This window comes from Ovis aries, chromosome 26 (assembly GCF_016772045.2).
Source record: "Ovis aries strain OAR_USU_Benz2616 breed Rambouillet chromosome 26, ARS-UI_Ramb_v3.0, whole genome shotgun sequence".
Classification (NCBI taxonomy): Eukaryota; Metazoa; Chordata; class Mammalia; order Artiodactyla; family Bovidae; genus Ovis; species Ovis aries.
The window spans coordinates 37599068-37621902 of NC_056079.1; the positions used below are offsets into that span (position 1 = coordinate 37599068).

Sequence of the window (22835 nt, forward strand, 5' to 3'; positions counted from 1 at the left end):
AATCTGTATGCAGGTCAGGAAGCAACAGTTAGAACTGGACATGGAACAACAGACTGGCTCCAAATAGGAAAAGGAGTACGTCAAGGCTGTATATTGTCACCCCGCTTATTTAACTTATATCCAGAGCACATCATGAGAAACCCTGGACTGGAAGAAACACAAGCTGGAATCAAGATTGCCGGGAGAAATATCAATAACCTCAGATATGGAGATGACACCACCCTTATGGCAGAAAGTGAAGAGGAACTAAAAGCCTCTTGATGAAAGTGAGAGAGGAGAGTGAAAAAGTTGGCTTAAAGCTCAACATTTCATAAAACAAAGATCATGGCATCTGGTCCCATCACTTCATGGGAAATAGATGGGAAACAGTAGAAACAGTGTCAGACTTTATTTTGGGGGGCTCCAAAATCACTGCAGATGGTGACTGCAGCCATGAAATTAAAAGATGCTTACTCCTTGGAAGGAAAGTTATGACCAACCTAGATAGCATAGTCAAAAGCAGAGACGTTACTTTGCCAACAAAGGTCCGTCTAGTCAAGGCTATGGTTTTTCCAGTGGTCATATATGGATGTGAGAGTTGGACTGTGAAGAAAGCTGAGTGCTGAAGAATTGATGCTTTTGAACTGTGGTGTTGGAGAAGACTCTTCAGAGTCCCTTGGACTGAAAGGAGATCCAACAAGTCCATCCTAAAGGAGACCAGTCCTGGTTGTTCTTTGGAAGGACTGATGCTGAGGCTGAAACTCCAATACTTTGGCCACCTCATGCAAAGAGTTGACTCACTGGAAAAGACCCTGATGCTGGGAGGGATTGGGGGCAGGAGGAGAAGGGGACGACAGAGGATGAGATGGCTGGATGGCATCACCAACTCGATGAACGTGAGTTTGGGTGAACTCGGGGAGTTGGTGATGCACAGGGAGGCCTGGCGTGCTGCGATTCATGGGGTCGCAAAGAGTCAGACACGACTGAGCAACTGAACTGACTGACTGACCACCATAACATTTAAAAAATTGTGGTAAAATTTACATAATATTAAGTTTACCATCAACCATTTTAACGTTTACCATTCTGAAGCATTAAGTGCATTCAAGGGAATTTGTTTTTAACCAGAGAGAAATGTTACACACCAAATCACTTAAAAATCCTTTGTTTATTTGAGGACAGCCTTCTGAGTGCTCATGAGAAAGCTGAATTTACAGCTCGGTGCAAATGCAGCAAGACGCAGCCTGTCAGCTGAGCCGTGAGGGAAACTGAGCGTCAGGGAGGACTGGCCGTGCCTGCTCCGCACTGCAAGAATGATGGCTTTTCTCTTTTGTGCTTTTCTATAGAAAAATAGACTTTCTCGCGGTTAAATGATTTCACCACAAGTAAAATACACGCTGTGAAACTGGTTTCAATCACCATTAAATCTTGGTTAACACAGAAGATGGTGATAATTCGGTAATTGCACTTCACCTCAGATGTATCGAAACTTTTGTGGTTTGCTTGTTTTCGCTTTTTTTTTCTTATACTCTTTTCCTGCCTAGAGCTAAGCCCCTTTCTTTAGTCAATATTACAAAAACCAGAGAAGAGCTTTCGGTGTTTGGAATGACTATTAAAATTTGCCATTGCCTTAACGAAGCTGTTGGCAAGCCTAAAATCAATCCCTAGTGCTGATGGCAATTTCTAAGCTCAAACAGGAAAAACTTCCAAGTGGAGCTTTGTTTGACACCTGCCTTTTTGAAACTGACTTTAAATAACTGGAAAAAAAATATAACTACAATACTAAACTATGGTATCATGCATGTTGTTGCTTAGGAAAAGCAAGAAGTTTGCAAAGTGGGTCTCCTTAAGGAAATATATTAAGTAAATAATAACTTGGGCGGTGCTCAGTTGCTAGGGGCTACCCCAGTGTCTGAGAGCGCTGTGTTTAGTAAGTCGCATTCCTTTTTCATCCACAGCATCAGTGCATATGGGCACAGGGAGGAAGGAGACAGAATCAGTGAGTTTCACAGAGTGACAGCGGGTGAGACCTGACCTTGGCCGCTATGTTCATTCAACTCAGCTAGAACACTCAAGAACTTGTCCTGAGTTTCCCTGAGGATTCCTCCAGAAAAACGTACTTTTAGAAAAGGCTTTACAAGTTTACAAGGCTTTACTTTCTCTATTTAGAAAACCCTCATTTCCTCTTTAGAAGCGGAAACGTCTGTCTATCCGCTGAAGACAAGGAACCTGTCTGTCTGCCGAAGCCCACAGGTCCAGGATGAAGGCCAGGAAGTGGAGGGGCAGCGGGGCTGAGGCTGGACACTGGTCCAGATGTCCAGGGGCCACGGCACGGAGCTGGAGATGGGCAGGGGGGCTGTCAAAGGTCCCCAACACAAAGCCGCTCATCGCAGGCTGATGCAGACAGTCCCACCGGCTCCCTCCCCGGCCGCTCGTTCCAGCCCATCCACACAATTCTCTGTCTTTCCTCCACCGCGTCCGAGGGCTCTCGCCTCTGTGCCTGCCTACATGTGGTTCCCTTTGCCTGGAACAGGCTTCCCCAGCCAGCCCATGGCCCCAGCCTTGGTCTCCAGGCCTCTGCTCCAATACCCACTTTGCAGAGCAGCCTTCTCTGGCCTGTCCTCAGCTCCCTTATTCTGCGTTATTTTCCTCCAGAGCTCCTAGGACCTGACTTCACACGTCAGCTTTATCATCTGTCTCCTCGTCAGAAACAGCTGCTTTCTGAGGGCAGGACACGAGCTGTTTTGTTCAGCAGAGGCCGGCGTTTGGGAGGACCTCAACACAGGGGTCTGAACGAACAGGGCAGACCTTCTGACCTTTCTGCCCCGCCTGCCCGCGTGTAAAATGGCATCACAGGGCAGTGTCCCTGGAAAGTGCCTTTAGTGACTGTGGCTGCTGTTTCTGGAAAGAGGCATCTATTACAATAGCTGCACAGCAGGCCTGCAGCTCCAAGGCTGCCCGTGACTCCAGTCTACGACGTGCGTGCTCGTGGGCCACGCTCGGCCCCGCAGAGGAGAACGGGCCTGGGTCACACTGTCCATGGGAACCGGGCCGGGCCGCCCTCACCACAGCCTCCATCCCCGCCACCCCACTGCGGCCAGATCCTTCTTTTCACAGCCTCATCTCTTATTCCACTTTTTCCGATCTTCCGTGGGTCAAGCCCTACAAGGTTCCCAGTCTCTGCCTCAGTCATCCTGAGAGCATCTCTGGGACCAAGACGGCAGGGCAAGGGGGCCAGGAGACCCCCGTCCACACAGGCCCAGACAGCCGAGCACCTGGAGGCCCCGTGAGCACTGTGGACACAGTGACACAGAGGTCACTCGGCGCAAAGGGACAGACTTGAGACGGGGTGGACGCTGGGGAACCTGATCTGAATCCACATTCGGCCAAGTTTCATGCTTCCTTTATCTCTGAAATCAGTCTCCCCAGTGCTGGCCACCACCCACTCTGACTGTATCAGGTCTTCAGGGAGGGGTCCAGCTGATACATCCTGGCACCTGCTCTTTCCAGGATGCTGAAGACTCTCCCACTCTGGATCAGCAGGCAAAGATGAACAGCTGTGTTCACGTGCTTCTCAAGACTTAATTTCATTTCTGCACGAGGCTAATAAACCAATTTGTGAAACATCAGCAGAACTGGCTCTGCACTTCGCCCCTGAGATGGAAGGGGAGTCTTTTACCTGGTGAAATCCGAATTCCTTTATACGACTGACAGAATCTGCCAACATTTGGTGAATATTTCTTGAGGAGCTGGAGGACAGCTAAAAATCAAACGAAACACATTTTTATGCCATTTAGAGCTGCAATGCCATTTCAAAAGATCGTCTGCTAATGCTTCCCTTGTGGCAATGTTCCCAAACACTGCGCCCACCCCCACCGCTGGACCCATGCATTTCCCAGCAACAGGTGAGCTCCTGACTCCATGAAACTCCATAGGAAACCCCGGCGTCTGCACTCAGTAGGGTCAGTGGTAAGTTACTGCTCAGAAGCTGAGGGCTAGTGGTTTGCTCGTGTCTTGCTCCCGGCTGGCCCCAGGACCCCTGGGATTACTGTAATAAGACATCAACACTACTCCTTAATCTCAGCTCTTTCTCTCAGTCCCTGATCAGCCTCCCCCGGTGTTTTAGGTCAGACCTTAGTCGTGACCACAGCACTGCATTCGCCTCTCTCCCCATCCAGGGCTGGGGACACACCTGGAGCTCTTGGTGCCCGAGCCCTGCCCCTTCTCCCTGGCGCCCACCGCTGCCTAGGGTCCCCCGTGCCACCACGCCCCAGCTCAGAATCTGGGCTTCTGCCACCGTACGCAGGTTTCCCAGGAGCCGGCTCCTGCCCATGAGGTTCCCAGTTCCACGGTGGGGATCCCCGGGGCCACCCCTGTGGGCCCCACGCCTCCCCCGCAGGCTCTGTGGCTGAGTTGGCATAGCACTCCAGGCGCCTCCTAAGACCAGGTCAGTCACACCAGCCCCATCGTCTGCTCCCTGGCCCGAGCGCGGAGTCCGGGCCGTGGCCAGCCTGCAGCCACGTAACCTGTGTGGCTGAGACAGTCACCCTCAACCCACGGGACCGCCACTTCTGAGCCTTATACCTGAGGACTCCTTCCTGGGTCCTGGCATAGGTCAGAAATTGCCTGCAAACGTTTCAGCCGGAGGTCAGCATTGGTGCTAAGACTCAGCGCAGAGCACGGGGGGACTTAGGGTCACTTCCATGTCATAAAACAAACCTGCAGGGCCACCTCAATCCTGCCCCTTCCCCACCACAGCTGGCACCTGGCTGCCCGTGACACTGCACTTCCTAGCTGCCCGAGCCGTTCGGAACCCGTGTGAATAATTACCTCCAAAGTAACGCGGGTGATGGCTGGCATCGGCCACCTCTATGTGCGTGCGTGTGTGCTAAGTCGCTTTAGTCGTGTCCGACTCTTTGTGACCCCATGGACTGTAGCCCACCAGGCTCCTCTGTCCATGGGATTTTCCAGGCAAGAACACTGGGGTGGGCTGCCATTTCCTACTCTGGGGATCTTCCCGACCCAGGGATCGAACCCGCGTCTCTTACACCTGCTGCACTGGCAGTGGGTTCTTTACCACTGTCGCCACCTGGGAAGCCCCTGATGCCTGCTACTTGGCAAATGAATGAATCCTATAGGTTTCACAATTTGCTACCTGCCACATTCTTTTTTTCTCTTATTTTGATATTATGTTAACAAAAGGATGCAGCTCCCGTACCTAGAGCACAACAGGACAATAACCAGTTCCTCTCCTGATGAGCAGATGAGAAGGCGCCCAGCGGGCTTTGGGGAAGTCGGTCCGTTCAGAAGCCTGAGATGGCTTTGAAGGGCTCAGGCTTGCGGTCTTTGAATGCATTTCCGCTAAAGGGAGTGTGAACCTTAAAAACAGGTTCATTCTCCCTTCCCTCAGTGATATGAGATCTGTGGGGCATCATTTTGCAAAAAAGGATCAATTTCCTCTATGCTGAAAAAGAGGCGGCAGCTAACCGCGCTCCCTTGATACATTCACAGCTGCCGTGGACAGTCCCGCAGCCCCGACCCTCCACTCGTGGCTTTCAGAGGGACTCGGGCCTTTGCCACGTGCAGAGCTTTGGACCAGGGTTTCATCGGCAGCACCTCCACCATGATTAGCTCCTCAACAAGCCTGCAGTTGTTTCCTAAATAAGCATCAGGCTAATTCCCAGGTGGCTGAGCTGGTAAAGAATCTGCCTGCAGTGCAGGAGACCCCAGTTTGATCCCTGGGTCAGGAAGATCCCCTGGAGGAGGACACAGCTACAGCTACCCACTCCAGTATCCTTGCCTGGAGAATCCCATGGACAGAGGAACCTCGCGGGCTACAGTCCACGGGGTCACAAAGAGTCGGACACGACTGAGCGCCTTTCACTCCACTCCACGCGCCTGACACTGCTCTTTACGGGGCGTGCTCTACACCGTCGAGCATTTCCCCCCAGCACCTGCCAATGACTGTCGTCTGCTTGGACACAGCGCCTTCGACGCCCTGCAGGAGTTATTCTCTGTCCCTTAGAAGTGTTCCTTCAACCGCGCTGACTGCCTCACGTACACGCACAACAGTCTGTTCTCACCACTTGCTTCTGAAAAAATCTCCATCTGAATTTCGTCTGCAATCATCGTGTTCCCCTTCTCACTAGCAACATGCTCATGGCTTCTGCACTTGTCAGATATTACAGCGTTATCAGTATTCTTAAAATAAGTCAAATCTAAGCATAGAGGCAGGAACCGGTTTCCACGACTTGGTGCTGGACGTCTGGTGACCGTCAGCGCCACCTACTGGTGCCGCTCAGAACTGACAGTTCTTTCCTTGTCTTGAAGGGTTAGGTTTTTGCTCCGAAGTTGGTTCTTGAGTAGACAAGATTTAGCATAAATAATTGATTAATTTAACAACCACCCCAGCGATCGGTACTTCTGTTTAAATCCTTCCATGTGTCTAGAACATACTGTCAACTCTAAAACTGTTCACAAGTGCTAAGAACCACGTTTTTAAAAATTCTCATTGTAAAGGTGAGCCAAGATTCGCTCTTATTCCAAAGCGTTAAAATAACGTAAAGAAGCTACTCCAGTCCTGTGCAGAGCACGTTTATTCAGATACACGTCCACGATTCCAGATTCACGAAACACATCACGTGTAACGGAATAGACTGGAGGGAGTGTGAGGCAGGAGATCTCCTTTACCGAAAAACAGCCAGATTCAGGGCTCAAAAGCAACGATTCACGGCGCCAGTAGCAGAGGCAGGCAAGCTGAGGATGGCACACTGAGCACCCCCAACCAGAGGATGAAGAGGCGCCCTGGAGAGGAACGAAGCTTCTCCGAAGGTTCCATGTGATGCTGTGTTCCAGGGAACAGACTGTTGTTATTCCAATTTGAGGGGCTTCCCAGGGGATGCTAGTGATAAAGAACCTGCCTACCAACACAGTTGATGTAAGAGACCTGGGTTTGACTCCTGGGTTGGGAAGATCCCCTGGAGGAGGGCATGGCAACCCACTCCAGTATTCTTGCCTGGAGAATCCCATGGACAGCGGAGCCTGGAAGGCTGCAGTCCCTGGGGTCACAGAGAGTCAGATACGACTGAAGCAACTTAACACACACGCACACACACATTCCAATTTGTAACACAAGAAAGGCTGGGAAACCACCTACTTCCCAACACAGATTTTGCTTACAAAGAACTTTCAAATCGATGCATCCTTTGGCCTTCCTAACACATTAAGGGTGTCAAAGCAAGGGTCATCCCTTTACCACAAAGGTAAGGCCACCTGAACACAGATAGGAAAGCAGGGACTGCCACCCACGTCCTCTCAGCCTGCTTCTTCCGTGGGGCATCCCAGAGAACACCCGTCTGCTCTCACACACAGAAGCCTGGACTGTCCCCTCCCATCCTCATCATCGCAGAGACTTCCGCAGCTGCTGAATCTCTACCGGCAGAATGAAAGCAATTGCGTCTGCTTCTTATTTGCTTTATTTAAAACCAAAAACTGTCATGCAGTATTTATGCAAAAGTTCCAGAAAATAAGGAGAAAGCTTGAAAGCCAATGACCTCAGGAGACAGCTGACTTTCTGCAGACACCAAGTCAGAATGGTCCCCTCCAATCAGTGCGGACCAAGACCTGGGAGCAGAGCCCCTCCACAGTGACCAACGGGCTTTATAAATACATATAAATTACGTTAAAATCGGAAGTATTGCCACTCAAATCCACATAAGCAATGCGGTAACAAAAGACTCTGCCAGCAACATCACTATTACACGGTCACAAACTGTATCTCCTCCAGAGACTGTATGTCACACAAAGATTATTCTAATTATATTCCCTTTTTAAACTGGTTTGAAAAGTGGTTCCTTCCGGCTTCTAACCAAATATTTACTCTGTTTGAAAGTAGGATTATGCAATCAAACAAATGTCAAGAGACTTTTGTTTCCAATAAACCGAAAAGCTCTAAAAGACAGAACATTTTCAGCACTGGCTTTTTTATGGTGAAGAAGGAAATGATGAATCCAGGAGTTAAAATCAAAGAGTTTACGTTCGAAAACAAACCGCTGGGTTGAGTATTTGCTCCTCCTGTCCGTACACCTCTTAAATCCACGGTGTTCCTTCATAGACTAATGGTCGGCATAATAACCTCTGTGAGGGCAAAGGCCACGTCGCCTTAATTGACTCACTGACTTCTGGAGCCTCAGCAAAGAGAAGAGTGGCTAGGCACTTAGTAGGGCCTCAGTAAATACCTGGTGAATGAGTGAACACACTATAAACTCACCAGCACTTGCTCAATCATGAGAAGACACTCCACCTAGTTTCTTTTTAACTTTGCTTGCTTGGGGCTGTGCTGTGCCTCTATTCCCGAGGGCCGGCTTTCTCTCGTTGCAGTGAGCAGGGGCCACTCTCGAGCTGTGGTGTGTGGCCTTCTCATTGCAGTGACTTCTCTCGGGCTTCCCTCATAACTCAGTTGGTAAAGAATCTGCCTGAAATGCAGGAGACTAGGGTTCGATCCCTGGGTCAGGAAGATCCCCTGGAGAAGGACATGGCAACCCACTCCAGTTCTCTTGCCTGGAGAATCCCATGGACAGACAGCACGTGGAATCTTCCCAGACCAGGGATCGAACCCCTGGTCCCCCGCATTGGCAGGCAGATTCTTAACCACTGGACCACCAGCGAAGTCCCAGGCTAGTTTTAATACTAATAAGAGAGCCTGAATTCAAATCCTCCCCCCAAAAATCGATGGCTTGTCTCCCCACTTTGCTAACCAGGTCATTGGAATAATCAGATTCCTATTTTATGCCCAGCCATTTTAAGTAAAAAGAGAATTTCCCAGTGATGACTCTAACAGGAAGCTTTTGAGCACACTGGGGTTTAACTTCTTTTTTTTTCTTTCTAAAACAGAGAGGCATAATAATAAAACTGCACTTCGACAAAGTGACAAAGAATAATACAATGCCAACTAGACTAACAAGAGGAAAAAGGGACAATCAATTTTACTGCTGAAAATACGGTGTGGTCCCCGTGGAGAGATTTCACTGAGACATGAATTAGGACAACGGAGACCCTAGAGATCTTTTCCCCATTCCTCTAACCTTGTTTCTAGCAAAATCTATACATGGAGACTCCTGGAGAGCCTGATCTGAAAATACAGTGTTTTGGTGTGTAATTTTACGGCACCTAACTTTAAATAATGCATTGTCTTGGCACACTAAGTCGCTTCAGTCATGTCCAACTCTGTATGACTCTATGGACTGTGGCCGGCCAGGCTCCTCTGTCCGTGGGGATCCTCCAGGCAAGAATACTGGAGTGGGTTGTCAGGCCTTCCTCCAGAGGATCTTCCCGACCTGGGGACTGAACCCGAGTCTCTTACGTCTCCTGCATTGGCAGGCGGATTCTCTACCACGAGCACCACTTGGGAAGCCCGTCGTCTCTAGTGTCTGAGTTTATTTTGAGCAGAGCTCAGCATGGAACAGCCATGCCGCATGAAGGGCTGCCCACCAGCATCACATCTCACCCGCAACGCCTCCAAGCAACGTGCAGACAGCAGGACCGGAAAGTAACATCCTCGGAAACACAATTATCAGAGCTAGTCCGGGTTGTTAGGGCAACGTGCTTCAGATATGAAAGCGTCTCAGAGGCCCCTCTTACATTTAAATATATTACCATGAATATTTATGTATTTACCATATATAATGGCAACCCACTCCAGTACGCTTGCCTGGAAAATCCCATGGACGGGGGAGCCTGGTGGGCTGCCGTCTTTGGGGTCGCACAGAGTCTGACATGACTGAAGCGACATAGCAGCAGCATATATAACAGAAACATAACATACATAAGGAAAGCAATAAAGGATTGCTAAGAGAGTAGTCAGAGCCTTCAAACGTGGTTCATTTGGGAAGTCTTGACATAAAATAAAATAGGAACCCACCAATAAACAATAATGGAAACTTGGGGCTTTCCTGGTGGCTCAGTGGTAAAGAATCTGCCTGCCAACGCAGGAGACTCGGGTTTGATCCCTGATCCAGGAAGATCCCACATGCCCTGGAGCAACTAAGTCCATGAGCCATAATTATTGGGCTTGTGCTTAGAGCCTGGGAGCCACAACTCCTGAGCCGAAGCAGAGAAAAGCTCGAGCAGCGATCAAGACCCAGCACAGCCAAAAATAAACAAGTAAAATGATTTTTAAAAAATAATAATAGACAGTAGCAGTTCTGTCGTATATCATACTTTATGAAACACCTCTCTATGTCATTTCATCTGATTCTCACATCCAACCCAGTGACTTGTAGCTACTTTACCTCCATTTTTCAGAACCGGAAATTGAGCCCCAGAGAAGTCCTCTGACTCAGGGTCTGTATCTTTCTCCCCAACATACGCTCTCCCAGTGAGGCAGATAAATGAATCGATGCTGGCATCACCGGCACAGCCCAGCATGAAGTTGTGTCAACAGTTTTATAACGCACAACTCTCAACACCCGAACTGTTCTCTTTTCTAATTCACTTTATGTCAAGTTCTTTGTATAACATACTTCTTTTAAAACTCCAACAGCTTAAATGGCTTTTGGAGCTTCTCTGGTGGCTCAGATGGCAAAGAATTTGCCTGCAGAGCAAGAGATCTGGGTTCGATCTCTGGGTCAGGAAGATCCCCTGGAGAAGGGAATTGCCATTCCCCACCCACTCCAGTATTCTTGCCTGGGAAATCCCAAGGACAAGGAGCTTGGCAGGCTACAGTCCATGGGTCGCAAAGAGTTGGACTTGACTTGGTAACTAACATTTTCACTTTTTACTTTCAAAGGCTTAGGATTCTGTGAGTCTAGCTTATACAAAATTTTATTCTACAAACTACCATGAAATTCTATTACAGTTACACAAAGTCAGCTTGGGAAACTGTAACTCTGATTATGGCTTTACTCTTGAATTAATAAAATGGTCCCAGTTAATTCCTCAACTGTTTTTACTTGGAATATTCAATACTTTCTCACAAAAAATAATACTGAAATGCTTCCTTCCTGTAGACTAGGAGGGAACAGACATCAAGGGACATGGTTAGTGGTTTGGAATTTTATCTCCCTTTTTTGTTCACATCCAACACAACCCTCAAAATTCCAAGTGCATTTCAGGAGCACATTTCCCCTCCTGTTTGCAGTGGTTTCCTCATTATTAGTCCCTCTGGGGGACTGGAAACACATCTGTCTGCAGACAAGAGCCAGCTGCCCCGTGAGAACTCCACCAAGCCCTGGCACAGGGCATCTACCCCTCGGTGGAGGCGGGCTCTCCACCTGGATACTATCTGCCAAGGTTAAGCCACCGAGGGAGCTATGCTAACACTACTTTTCACTCTTCTTTTACAATTTTATTTGTTTTTGGCTGTGCTGGGTCTTCGTGGCTGCACAAGCTTTTCTCTAGTTGCGGCAAGTGGGGGCTACTCTCCAGGGGCAGTGTGTGGGCCTCTCACTGTGGCGGCTTCTCATTTCAGAGTCCAGGCTCTAGGGCGCGCGGGCTTCAGCAGCTGTGGCCCCCAGGCGCTAGGGTACCGGCTCAGTAGGTGTGGTGCGTGGGCTCAGTTGCTCCTCCGCATGTGCTATCTTCCCAGATCAGGGACTGAACCCATGTCTCCTGCTTGGCATGGGGACTCTTTCCCACTGGGCTGGGGAAGCCCTACTTTTCACTCTCAATAGAAAGCCTGTGCCACAGAGAACCCCAAACTTTGGTTGCCAGACAGCAGTGCCTCGAGATGGATAAAAGTCCAAAAGTAAAAACCAAGCATTTTCTTTTCCATCCTGTCCAAGTGGTCTGATTGCAACGTCTTGTTTCTGAGTCTCTCCTCTACGAAGACAAGCAACCGAAATCCAGCTTCAGAGAATTGCTGGTGACCGAGTAGACAGCAAGCTTAACAACGTTGCTCTGGGAGGGACGAGGGAGGTAAGGAAGAAGGGAAACCTGAGAGGAAGCCTTTCTCCGCGTCTGCATGTCACCTTACAGGTACTGCTTCACTGCTCTCTACGGAAGGGAGCATCACCTACAAGTCAGAGTAACATCTCAAAACACAGCTGGACGCCACACCTTTCAAGGCCGACTTTACAATCAAAGCGCACGTTTTAGCGTCATGTTTTTTTCATCAGTTGCTTTAGTGAAATGACAGGTGCAAAAGCAGGTACCAGAGCCTTGAGCAGTGTGGGAGGTGTGTGCGTGTGCGTGTGTGTGTGTGTGTGTGTGTGTGCGCGCGCACGCGTTCACACTAGGAGTGGAAAGGCAAGCGGTCTCATCTCCAGCTCCATGTGGTTAAAGACGATACAACATTTGATAGGGAAGAGTCCTGCTCAAGGATTTTTAATATGCTAGCTTCAAGGTCGTTTTCTCTTTTTTTGGAATGCTTTGATTTCCAGATGTTTGTGTTTTAATTTTTAAAAAATCTCCTGTTTTGCAATACTGTCCACTTTGAAGGCCATTTCTGTAAAAACAAGTAATTCTCTGGAAATAAAATCTAAAAGTGAGCAGATAGTTTTATTCAAGGTCCTCTTTGGGGCAAGGACAGTCAGTCTACTAATGGAGAGTCAGTGCCCAGCCTACAAACCACCCGACACAGACACACACAAGGGCTTATCTTTGAATTAGCACCCCAGCCACCCCTCTCCCGACCACATTCAGACAGTCCTGCTCCCTCCCATATTCTCCTGCAGGAAGGGGTTACACACTGACTGCTTCGGGGGAATGGGAGGCTGTCAACACGGGGGGTCCCTAAGGGTCTCTCTGCTCAGCAGAAGGGTGCTCCTGGTTCTTCCTAAACTCCCCCGGGGAGGGTGCCTGTTCACACGGTGCTTCTCCTGCCATTTCTCGGGCTCCGATTAAGTCCCCATCAGACTTGTCTCTGCCTGAGAACGGCCTCTGCTTCCCAACCTGCCTGTCTCAGAACCTGGCTGGGTGACAACTCAGTTCTGCTATTTATCATCACCTCCCGCTCAGCGACAGACTCTGAGCAACGCTGGAGCGTTTGCTGTCCTCCACAGAGAACCACAACACTCTCACTAAACGTTAAGCAGACCATCAGTTCTGAGTCTCCCAAGTGCGGTCACCACTGCCAAGAGCAAGGGCAGGGCAGGTATTCTGCAGAAGATAACAGCTTTTGGAATACACGCCACACGGTCAGCCCTGATCTAGGCATCTTTTCTGCCTCCTCCTTAACTGCGCAACCACACAGCCTCCAGCTACCTCCACCCTCTCCTCTGAAAAATGACAAGGACCATGGCCGTGCTCGTCGTGAAAGCAGCACCTTACAGCTGAAGGGCTTCAGGGGACAATTCTTGCTGCTTCCATGAGATAAGACTAGGAAAGCATCTGCATACATGTTTTCCAGCTTCCTTTGTAAAGGAACAATATTGCTAATTTAATCCCTATTTTACAGCGGGAACTGATTCCGCTAGAGTGACAGAGCTCTTCAAAGGGGGGATCCCCCTTTCCCAGACCAGCAGTCTATTGTGTCAGCTCTACAGTTTCAAGAAATCCGGTACTTAATCAGCCAGTCTTACTTTTGGCCATCCATTTATTAAAATGAAAATTTTAAGTTTACATAAATATATTCTTAAAAAACATTTTTAAAAAGATTATCTTGAGTGATAGAGATACTGGACCCCAAGTTTTCTAAATCCTGAAGCAGGGGTTAAACAACTCTTCTCAAATCCCCAGATATGCTCCTTGCTTCCCCGGTGGCTCCGTTGGTAAAGGATCTGCTTGCACTGTAGGAGACCCAGGTTCGATTTCCGGGTCGGGAATATCCCCTGGAGAAGGAAGTGGCAACCCACTCCAGTACTCTTGCTGGGAGAATCCCATGGACTATAGCCTGCCAGGCTCCTCTGTCCACGGGGTCCCAAGAGTCGGACACGACTTAGCGACTAAACCACCACGACCAAATATGAGGGTGAAGCAGAAAGTCTCCACCCTCAGAACTGAGGCAAACCTTTCATTGTTCTAGAAGACACCTCCTTGGATAAAGCCATCTGCAGATGAAGATATAAAATAAAGCACTGTTCCACTGGTACAGAACGGTCCAGTTGCAGACCTAAAGATTGGGCTGTTCACTGCTCTGGTTCCATGAAAGGAAGCATACAGGTCTCTACATTTTTTATATGTAGGGAGATTAACTAGGCCCAGGTAGGCCAAGAGATACAAGTTTGAGTTTGGGGGTGGAGGGCTGTGGGGAAAAGCTCAGGATACGATAGCCAGTTGACTAGGGAGGACATAATTTGTATTTCCAGACAGGAGGCCGGGTTAACCTCACCTTGTACTGCTGGGTCTGGACCTCACACCCCTGCCCAATTCCCGCTCACATGTGAATGTCCAGTCCCGGTGACATGATTTACCCAGTGAAACTGCATAGAAACTCTCTTTAACAGCTGCAGAGACCTGAGAAGATATTCACATTCAGGCCACACAGGCAGGAGAGTTGATTAGAATCATGAGTATTTAGAGCTAGAAAGAAACTCGCGAAGATTCCTCTCTGCAAACAGAGCATCTGCGGACAGGGCACAAAAGAGGAAGGGGCCCTGGCTGCGGGGAGGAGAGCTGCGATCCATTAGTGATGTCTGTGCAGGTGCAGGCGTAGGAACGGTCTTGTGCTCCGTGGCGACAGACCATTTAAACGCCTCTCAATTGGATCTGCATATTTTTCCCTCAGAGTGTGCCCAGACAGTCACTCATGTCCAGCTCTTTGCCACCCCATGGACTGTAGCCCGCCAGGCTCCTCTGTCCATGGGATTCTCTGGGCAAGAATACTGGAGTGAGGTGCCAGCTCCTCCTCCAGAGGATCCCTCAGAGGGTAAGCATTTCAAAAATATCTCTTGTTCTAATCCATTGTTGTGCATTTAAAATTTTTTTCAGGGTCTTAGTTTTTAAATTTGCTCGTAATCTTTAAATTTGTAAATTTGTAGCAATGAGGTAATTTTATAAAAAGGGAATTTGTTATGGGTGTACATGATTTAATAAAAATCAAACGTAAACATTTGTATTTACACCCAAAATATCTGAAGTAGACTAGTCAGTCATTATAAAATGTACTATGTGATGCTATTAAGTAACTGGTCAATACAATGTATATTAGTTTATATAGATAAATGGGTGAATAGGTAGGGAGGCAGGTCAGATGGATGGGTAAATGGATAGATAGCTTTTGGATGATTAACACATGCTCATATAGTTTAAAAAAATCATTGATAACAAAGATAAATACTACATGTCTGACTCTGTGACCCCGTGGACTGTAGCCTACCAGGCTCCTCCGTCCATGGAATTACCAGGCAAGAACACTGGACTGGGTTGCCATTCCCTTCTCCACGGGATCCTCCCAACCCAGGGATCGAACATGGGTCTCCCGCATTGCAAGCAGACACTTTACCATCTGAGTCACCAGTGATTTGGATACATTTTCATTAAAAAGTTATATTTTTCAAATACTGGGGAGAAGAAGCCTCTCACTTTACAGAGAAGGAAAAACAAACTCCTGCAGACACAGAGTGAGAATGAAAGCCCAGTTCTGAGTCCATTTACCTACTGTGGTTGCTCTCATTATGCCACCACAGCACAAAAGTCTACCCCAAGTCCACAATCCCTACGAACAATTCCGAAATCCAATGAGTTCTGAATGTGCACAACTTATCCTGAGGAGAAAACGTGGCTTGGACTACCATGAGGCCACTTACAGTATTTACCATCACTGATTAGAATGTAACTAAGCCCTACTGGGGACACTACATATTACACGGTATAGACACAGCATCACGGTATAGACACAGCATTTCTTTTATGAAGTCTGAAAAAATCTGAAATCTAAAATGCATCTGGCCCAGGGGTTTGGATAACGGAGGGCAGGCCAGTACTGATGAGCCCTCCGCCTTCAGGGTGTGGTGGGCAATGAAAGCCAAAGTCGCTCAGTCATGTCCAACTCTTTGTGACCCCACGGACTATACAGCCCATGGAATTCTCCAGGCCAGAATCCTGGAGTGGGTAGCCTTTCCCTCCTCCAGGGGATCTTCCCAACTCAGGGATTGAACCCAGGTCTCCCACACTGAAGGTGAATTCTTCACCAGCTGAGCCACCAGGGAAGGAAAGCTATGCTTTTAATTTCTGGGGCTCAAAAAAAGGCAGGTGCTTTTAATTCCTGGGGCTTCCCTGGTGGCTCAGTGGTAAAGAATCTGCCTGCCAATGCAGGAGATGAGAGTTCGATCTCTGAGTCGGGAAGATCCCCTGGAGAAAGAAATGGCAACCCAGTGCAGTATTCTTGCCTGGAGAATCCCATGGACGGAGGAGCCTGACAGGCTACAGTCCATGGGGTCGCCAAAGAGTCGGTCACAACTTAGCAACTGAACAACAACAGTTTTTAATCTCCAGTTTTCATAGAGGAGAAGACAGAGGCTCCAAGAGGTTCTGAGATTTGTCTGCTGGCCCTCGGGAGAAGCCGGGTCACACAGACTCAGCACTGCCAGGCACAGGGCAGACACCAAACGGTCTGGCTGAGGCAGCAGCAGGGCTGGGCTGTAAGCTGTGGGGATACCGCCTCGATCTGCTCTCCACTCCCTGCTCACTCCCTCCCCTTTCTCTTTCTGTTTTCTTACAGAAGAAAGTTTACTGTTTAATTTGAAAGCCAGCAACATCTGGATCTAAAGCATTCCTGCTTTAGGAGGAAAAAAAGCAAAACCTCAAATCCCCAGGGTGTGATGGTGAGGGTGCAGCCGGTTCGTTCCCAGCAGAAGAGAGGGCCGGGCCCCGCCTGAAACACAGGCCCCACCCAGCCATGGGCCTGCCCCCTCCACTCCAAGAACACACCTGGTTTCACACCCCAGACGGTGGCTCTGAGGATGGAGTGGGATCCTGAAGCCGAGTCCTCCAGCAGTTGTCCAGGGACACCTGCACGTAAAGGGTCAAATTCCTGCCCCAGCCACGATCGCCCCAGTTACTGGCACAAAAGCAAACCTGCCTTTTCACCGAAGACAGTCCTGGGCTCCTGGCTATACCCTTAGGATGTGCTGTTTTCACCTCTTGGCATCCTCTTAAGGTGATTTCATCTTATTCAAAATATTAGTGGGTAAAGAGAGCAGATGGGGCTTCTCTGGTGGCTTAGAAGGTAAAGAATCCACCTGCAATGCAGGAGATCCGGTTCGATCCCTGGATCGGGAAGATTCCCCTGGAGGAGGAAATAGCAATCCACTCCAGTATTCTTGCCTGGAGAATCCCATGGACAGAGGAGCCTGGCGGGCTACAGTCCATGGGGTCGCAAAGAGCTGGACACAACTGAGCGACTAACACTTTCATTTTCAAAGAGAGCGGATAATGAAGGATTAACAATGGGATTTGCCCTGAGTCCTACACCGGCCCAAAGGGGCCCCAGACTACATGTCTATCACCGTGTCTCCCACCTCCATACTTTCATAAGACAATCAGAGCAGAGCTGAAAAGGCACTGGCTGGTACAAACGCAGAGGCCCAGTCCACTCCCGTTGTTCAGTCACTAAGTTGTGTCTGACTCTTTGTGACTTCATGGACTGCAGCACACCGGGCTTCCCTGTCCTCCACTGTCTCCCGGAGTTTGCTCAGATTCTTGTCCATTGAGTTGGTGATGCCATCCAACCATCTCATCCTCTTTCGTCCCCTCTCCTACTGTCTTCAGTCTTTCCCAGCATCAGGGTCTTTTCCAATGAGTCAGCTCTTCTCACCCAGGTGGCCAACGATTGGAGCTTTTTATGATTCTGGAAAATCGACTGTTCTTTAAATCCTCCCATGGTTATTCAGATAAGCATTATGATCACAAACTTCAATAAGAATGCTTGATAGTTTTTCTTTTCATAATAAATTTTAGGCCTTGTGTAGACAATGAAATTTTAAAGACATGACAATATCCTTTTATTGATAGATGCTATGGTTAAAGTTATATATTTTATTGGGCTCCAAAGTCACTGCAGACAGGGACTGCAGCCATGAAATTAAAAGACGATTGCTCCTTCGAAGAAAAGCTATGACAAACTTAGACAGTGTATTAAAAAGCAGAGACATCACTTTGCCAACAAAAGTTCCTATAATCAGAGCTGTAGTTTTTCCAGAAGTCATGAACAGACGTGAAAGCTGAACCACAAAAAAGGCTGAGCACCAAAGAACTGATGCTTTCAAACTGTGGTGCTGGAGAAGACTCTTGAGAGTCCCGTAGACTACAAAATCAAATAAGTCAATCCTAAAGGAAATCAACCCTGACTATTCACTGGAAGGACTGATGCTGAAGCTCCAATAATTTGGCCATGTGATGCAAAAAGCCAACTCATTGGAAAAGACCTTGATGCTGGGAAAGATTGAAGGCAAAAGGAGAAGAGGGTGGCAGAGGATGAGATGGTTAAATAGCAGTACTCACTCAATGGACATGAATCTGGGAGAACTCTGGGAGATAGTGAAGGACAGGGAAGCCTGGTGTAATGCAGTCCATGGGATCACAAAGAGTCGGACACGACTTATAACTGAACAACAATGGTTAAGTCACGGCTGCAACACAGATATCTTTACAGCAAAAGTCTGGACTGCATTTTGGAAACATGCATTGTCTCAGCTTCTCACCAGAGTTCTTTCCCGAGGAGCACATCTGGAGAAGACAATGAATCTGTACATTGGAATTATGACGGGAGTGGGAGTTAGGGCAGATATATGAAAATGAGGACTTTCAAAGATTTGGGGGCAGATTAGTCTCTTCAGGCGTTAGTCTGTGCATGTGCACACAGAAATCATACTCATGTCGTAAAATGAAATAATTCCACGAGAAAAAGCTTTGCAAACTCATATCAAAATGTGCGTATTTTATTCTTTTATATAAAATCAGCTTCCCTGGTGGCTCAGACGGTAAGGAATCCACCTGCAATGCAGGGTTCAATCCCTGGGTAGGGAAGATACGCTGGAGAAAGAAATGGCAACCCACTCCAATATTCCTGCTTGGAGAATCCCATGGACAGAGGAGCCTGATGGGCTTACAGTTCACGGTTTGCAAAGAGTTGGACACGACTAAGCACGTATATAAAATCAACTTACATCTCCACCTCAAGGAGCGTGAGAAATACTGATGTTTCTAAGCCAGACTCAAACTAGTGTTTATGGCTAATGCATGCTGACGGACGGCAGAAACCAGCACAATACGGTAAAGCAATTATCCTTCATTAACAAACAAACAAACCAGCAACTCCTCCAGCATTTGGTTCCTGTTTATGCTGATGACACCCTCATGCCCCTAGGCGTCCAAGCTTGGAACCTGCAAGACCTACTCTGATGCAAGAATGGCCAGTTCCAGAAATCACTGACAGCTGGCAACCGTTCTTGCACAACAGGTCGCCCCCAAGAGCCTCCCCCTCTGGCTCCACCCGCCCTTCACTCCATCCCTGCCTCTGCACGCCAGCCACCCCAGCCACACAGCCCTGCCCAGTGGTCTCTCTGCTGGAACTTCCAGGCCCAGGCACCCTGTGCGGTCACCTCCAGCTCCGAGTCCCCTGCAGAGCCATTCTGCCCGCCCTGGTGATGCTCACGTCCCCGGGCTAAGAGCACAGAAACACACCCCGGTCCCTGGACCACTGCTTCCGCTTGAAATGACACTTTACGTGATGTCTCTCTTGCTTCCTCGGTTATGAAGTCCACAACAGCAGTGATCCCATTTTTACTCCTACGGTGTAATCTCAGTCCTGGTACATAACGGTACTTGTTCACTGAATGAGTAAATCAATCATCCTGGGGTCTTCTCCTCCATGTACCCCCCACCCCCGCTCAACCTCCTCCAAGAAGTAAAGAGCGCACAGTACGCAGAGGGCCGGACCTCACAGGAGCCAGGCCGCTGCAAATCCCCTGCTAGCTCTCCGGGTAATTAAGTTCTTGGCAGAAGAAATTACTTCATTATCTAGTTTTATCATTCTTCCAAACCACAATCCCAGAAGCAAATTGCGTTTGAGCTCTTGTAAACCTGGCACCTCAGAGAATTCATTCTCGCTCCGAGGACAGAGCTCTTGTGTGGAGGCCAACGGCTGTTCCACACACCAGGCAGACCCTATGAAACCAACGGGCCCTGACATTCCGTCCTCAAAAGGGGTCAGGTCAGCCCGTTGCTCAAAAATCATTGACAACTGCCAACCATTCTTGCACAACAGGTCACCCGTGACCCTCCCTGTCTGGCCCCATCCACCCTTCACTCCATCATTGGAGTGAAGCAGGGGGGACTCATGAGGACACAGTCTAGATCCCGGAGGAGCCAGTGTCCCAGGCCCAGCAAACCGCAGCCTTAACCGCCAGACCTGGCCCTGCCCGCCCTGGTGAGGGGAGTTGGCCACGGTCTGCGCACGCCAGTCCCGGAGGCCATGGGACCAGGAGCTCTGCTGTCCACCAGCTGGCCCTTTGAGCTGACCCGTTACAGAAAAATGTAACAGGAAAAATATACCCCTGGGGATGTCTTAACAATGCAGTTTTCTATTTAGAGTTCTCTCCTCACACCTTCTCTCATGAAAAAGGGGGCTCTATGTTATTTGTGAGGATGCAGGTGAGTCCATCCCCCTAAGGAATAACCGCAGGGCTTCAAGGCAGGAGGAACCTTTTCCAGAAAAGCCCCTTTAGGATCCTGACGCCCCGGGGCCCTGACACCTCTGTCTCCCCGGTGTGAAGTTCCGCATGGTTTAGAGACGTGAAAGACTCACGGGTGCTTTCTGCTCTCCGAGTGGTGCAGCCGGCCTGCAGCCTCGGCCCGGCGTCCCCACCTCTGCCGCCTTCTCGCCCACATTCCCGATCTCCCCGGCACCGGGCGCCCGCCCCTCGGAGGACGGCAGCTTTGATTTCGAGCTGCTGCTGAGCTCTCTGGGCTGAGCTTTTCTGAGGAGAAACAAACGTGGGATTATCAAAACACATCCTGCAGTAAAGACAGCTTATCCCGCATCCAAGGCCCGGCAGCAGCCAGGACTGGAATCCAGGCCTGCCCGGCTCCCGAATCAGAAGCTGAACGGCCTGCCTTCTGTTCGGGAACAGAGCACACAGCCTTTGCGTCCACAGCAGCACAGAGTCCCTTTTTTTTCCCTGTGCGCCCACCTACGGCTGTGAAGTCACAGCCCTGGGGCACGGGACAGAGGTCCCGTCTGCTCCCGTTTCTCCTCTCACGCAGGGCTGCCCACACTCGGGGGCAGGGGGCCCAGAAGCCACCCTAGCACCCCGGCAAAAGCGACCCACGCCCTGCCCCGTGTCTGCCACCCGTGACCTCCCTGTGTCTGCAGTGATTACGTCACTTCCTCACCCAGCACCTCCTCACTGTCCACAGAATGAGCTCCAGAGTCCTAAATCTGGCCTTCAAGGCATGAGAGAGCACCACCCCCATCACCCACGTGCACCCCAAACATGCAGACGGATTCACCATCATCCCACGTATCAAATACACTCTATCGAGGGGTCCTGAGGACCTCCTGCCTGCCTTCTCCCACCTGACCTCCTGCAGCTGGACAACTATTTACCTTTCCAGGCTCTCCCCCTGGGATCAGGATGGGAGCCCCCAGGCTGGCCTGAGTCAGAGCGCACACAGCCCACGTGGCCGCTCGTTTTTCCTCCTGGACTGCAGGCTCCCGGACTGTCCCTGAGCACCCAGCGTGGACAGACCCCATCGGGCCTGCTCTCCTCAGGGGCCGCCCGGGAGCCTGAAGTCCGAGGGGGTACCGGAGCCTCACTCGCTCCCACTCGCTCCCACGACTGTGCTGCTCTTGCTCAACGTTAGGGAAGCCCAGGGTCACTGGGGAACCAGGTCCACGACATCCCAGTGGGGACGCAGAACAGACGACGTGGTGGCCTCGTGAGTGAAGGGGGTCCCCCGGAGTCGGAAGGGAGAACTTTCCAGAAACTGGACACCGCCGCATGCCCTCGAGGCCCATCTGGCCCTCCCGCAGGCTCTATCAGCCAAGAAGCACGGCGGCCCCTCGGCCTGGCTGGGCCCTCCCGGCCCACACCTGAGCTCCGGCGTCTCCTGCTCAGCCTTCAGCCTCGCCCTCTCCGCGAGGATCTCATCACAGATCACGTCGTAGGGTTTGTCCAGGTGATGTTCACCCATCACCCAGACCCAGACCTCATTGTCGGCTCCCAGCTTCCAGTGAACGGATTTGCTGTTGTCTGCAAGCAAAACAAGAATCTGGTTTGAAAGAGTATCTGCAGCCGTGGGTTAGGAGGTTTTCCACCGTTCAAGTATTTAAAGATCAGATGAAGTGAAGCACATCCAACATGCTCTGAGCAAGCAACCCCTTCCAGGGTGGTGGCTGGAATGTCTGTTTTAAATCATGATGAGTGTGGGTTCTGCATGTGCCCTTTTTACAAGTCAAGACCCCGAGATGGGAAGACCACAGTCTGCATTATCTCTAGGGTAACAGAGCCAACATCAGACCCCTGAACCTCCGAAGCCTAAGAATCTCCCTGCAACCCAGCTGCTCTAGGGCATGGCGGGTCCACCATATTCCTAGGACTCACTGCTGGGTCCCAGGCATGCGTTTTACAGTCAGACCAGCTTTGCTTTAAACCCTAGCCCTGCCACTTAGCCGTACAACTTGGACAAATCATTTAATCTCCCTAAGCCTCAGTTTCTTGTCCACACAACGGGAACGCTAATGTCGCTCTGGAGGACAGCCATTGGGGGAGGCAGCCGTGGGGCAGGTCCCCGGGCGTCTGACGCAGGACAGCGCTCAGCAGAGGCGGGTGCAACCGCTCCTCCGTGCTGTTGGTGGGCGTGGTAGCTGAGAGACTCGCAGCAGCCGTGAGAGATGACATACCCGGAGTGGGAGACGTGGGGAAGCTCCTAGAATAACCCCGTTCCCTGCTGGTTGCACGGGCTGTATTTACCTTCTA

General features: G+C 49.8%; 1 protein-coding gene across 3 annotated transcripts in view; it reads right to left on the reverse strand.

Annotated features, from left to right (window-relative positions):
* SH2D4A (SH2 domain containing 4A) overlaps positions 1–22835 on the reverse strand; it is a 63679-nt gene that overhangs the window by 24916 nt on the left and 15928 nt on the right. For 2 of the 3 annotated variants that reach the window (XM_042241500.2, XM_027962485.2), the window contains exons 3-5: positions 21950–22109; positions 20663–20834; positions 3659–3739 (exon numbers count right to left, since the gene is read on the reverse strand). In XM_042241500.2, the coding sequence (XP_042097434.1) occupies positions 3659–3739; positions 20663–20834; positions 21950–22109 (413 nt within the window). The remainder of the gene's footprint in view (positions 1–3658; positions 3740–20662; positions 20835–21949; positions 22110–22835) is intronic. The other variant, XM_027962487.3, reaches the window with a different exon arrangement.